The sequence below is a fragment of the Phoxinus phoxinus genome (assembly GCF_949152265.1).
Source record: "Phoxinus phoxinus genome assembly, chromosome: 23".
In the NCBI taxonomy this organism is placed as follows: Eukaryota; Metazoa; Chordata; class Actinopteri; order Cypriniformes; family Leuciscidae; genus Phoxinus; species Phoxinus phoxinus.
Genome location: NC_136898.1, coordinates 9859352 through 9861938, shown reverse-complemented (window position 1 = coordinate 9861938; position 2587 = coordinate 9859352). Strand labels below are relative to the sequence as shown.

General features: G+C 38.4%; 1 protein-coding gene across 1 annotated transcript; it reads left to right on the top strand.

Annotated features, from left to right (window-relative positions):
- Positions 1 to 1385: 1385 nt before the first annotated feature.
- dnajc30a (DnaJ (Hsp40) homolog, subfamily C, member 30a) lies at positions 1386 to 2587 on the top strand. Its single transcript, XM_079599507.1, has one exon. It carries the CDS (start codon positions 1450 to 1452, stop codon positions 2509 to 2511), a length of 1062 nt encoding a protein of 353 aa, XP_079455633.1. The 5' UTR covers positions 1386 to 1449; the 3' UTR covers positions 2512 to 2587.

Here is a 2587-nt window from a genome sequence, read left to right as displayed (position 1 = left end):
CGTAACTTGTGTACACGTAGTTCATCAGGCTTCACGTATGTAGGGCAGAGTTTAAAGTAGTTATATAAAATACACACACATACACTATATATATGTTATTATTTTTTATTCATGTTTATGAATTCTCTGATTCCAAAATAGTGTTAGTATTTACCCACCACGCTCTTTAAGGTAAAAAAAAAAATGTAATTGTTTAATTAACAGTTTAATTTGACCCTAAAGACACATCTCTTTAGCCAAGCATTCACATAATACATCTCATAACCTTGTACTTCAGTTATATCGAATGCACATGATTATCTTTGCTTGAAATGTTATGAACAGCATCTACGCTAATTCTTTTCCATTGATTTTCTGTTTCTGTTCTGATGTAACTACAGCTCCATTTTGGATATAGCCTAGTCTACGAAGGTTTCAGATGTTCACAACTTGTGATTACTTCAGTAAGCTCATAGTGTCTGCCTAAAATGAATACATAATTGGCCTGGTTTCACCGACAGGGCTTAATTTAAGCCAGGCTTTAATATACATAGAAAGAAAAAAACATTATTGGTGTCCATCTTGACTTTTTTTAGACAAAGCAATTATTTTTCAGTTAAAACAGCTCAAACATGCATTTTAGTCTGAGACTTAAGAATTGTCTGTGGAACTGGGGGGATGTTAGCTAACTGCGTGATTTGTATAGGTTATGTACATTTCTGAAATATATTATTTGTAAACGGTCACCTCTGATAACACACTGAATTGTAATGTACACATACAATGCACATTACAATTCAGTGTGTTATCAAATACACCTGTAAAGCTGCTTTGAAACTATATTGTGAAAAGCACTATACAAATAAAAGTGAATTCAATTGAATTTAGAAAGCAGTGCATTATCATGATAAGTGCTTTTGTATGTGTCTCCAATACATTTAATAACATTTATAATGCTAAATTTCCACAGAATATAATTGTATTAGGGCCCTTTAAATTTAACCCATTTAAATCATTTTGATTTATTGGTCTACGGTCATTCTTCGTGCCCACAGAGCAGCTGAAATAACCGTTTATTTCATTACACTTAAATGTCTATGGTTATTATCTAAAAACATATTTTAGTAATTAATTTCAAGCAATAATACTGATAGTTTGTCCACTGAGTTACTGTCCACTTTATGCCGTGATACTTTGGCCTATACTATTTAATGAAACCATACATACATAATTTATGAATGAATATAAATCAATGAATAACAAAAACTGTTTCATTTAAAAAATGTAATTGTAGGAATGACCCAAATCCTACTGTCTAATGATTACGCAATAATTATGACGTAACAACAACATGAACGCTCCACCAATCTCTTTCATGGAAATATTCTTCTCGCACGGGATTGGCCAAATTTCAATCAACCTGAAAAGAAGGGCAAATCTAATTGGTCACTTTGCTGTTCAAGGAAACAGATGACGGTTGTTTTAGGTGATCGCTGCGCAATGGCGGAGGTCAGACACCGGTTCGGGAGAGAAGCTTACAAGCGTTTAAACCCGCAAAATATCCCGCTTTTGGATCAAGACTGTAAACCCGTCTCACAGGCAGCTTATGTTGTAGCTTTAACAAATTCACTGCAGCTCTGTGAGACTCGAAATGACCGTGTCCGCGCTGTTAAAGGACTGTGTGAAACCAGCCCGGCAGTTCTGGAGACTGCAGAAGAGAATGTAAACAGACTCTTTACCCGCTTCACGGGTGCTGGTGGAGATACACACAACTTGAAAGTACCGTTGAACTTCTGCTCTGGAAATATTAGTAATGCCTGTCATGGATTGAAGTCTAATGCATCTCTAGTGCACGTGCCGTCCTGGAAGAGATCAAGTTGGGGTACACATGGAAAACTTCGTAAAAAGACTCTCTATGGAATTACAAATTCTCAGTTTGTGTCTTTCACCAGAGCTTACAGTGGCTCGCAAAATAACGGCAGTCGAGCTGGGCCACTATACAAATCAAAGTCTGGTTATTATGACATTTTGGGAGTGTCTCCAACAGCCACGCATACTCAAATCAAGACTGCTTACTATAAACAGTCCTTTATATATCACCCGGACAAGAATGCAGGGAGCGAGGAGGCCACGTCCATGTTTTCTCAGATCAGTGAGGCTTACCACGTCCTGGGTAATAAAGCTCTGAGGAGGAAATACAATCGAGGGATCCTGAGTCAAGCAGACCTGCTGGGATCCAGTAAACCCACTGGTAGAGAGAGTCCAACATCAGGACAGCAGACCAGAGCCCGACACTCCCCCTCTGTTGGAGTCGCCCAGCAAAACATCTTCGACTTTGATGCCTTCATCAGATCACACTATGGAGAACAGCTCCAGAGAGAGAAGCAGCTCCGGCAGCGCAGAGAGGAGATTCTCAGGAAGAAGAAGGAGAACTATGAGGATGTGAAACTGGGCAGGTTGAAGGAGATCACTGTGGGGTTAATGCTGACTCTGGCGATGGCAATCGTATTTAGCCTAAGGTCTAGCAAGTGATTAAGATACAGGGATACCTGAAGCATATCTCTCAAATGTTAACAACCAACACACAAGTATATATATATATATATAA

What these genes read in the sequence shown, in the direction of transcription:
- dnajc30a (XM_079599507.1), top strand. Translation starts at nt 1,450, where the DNA reads ATGACGGTTGTTTTAGGTGATCGCTGCGCAATGGCGGAGGTCAGACAC.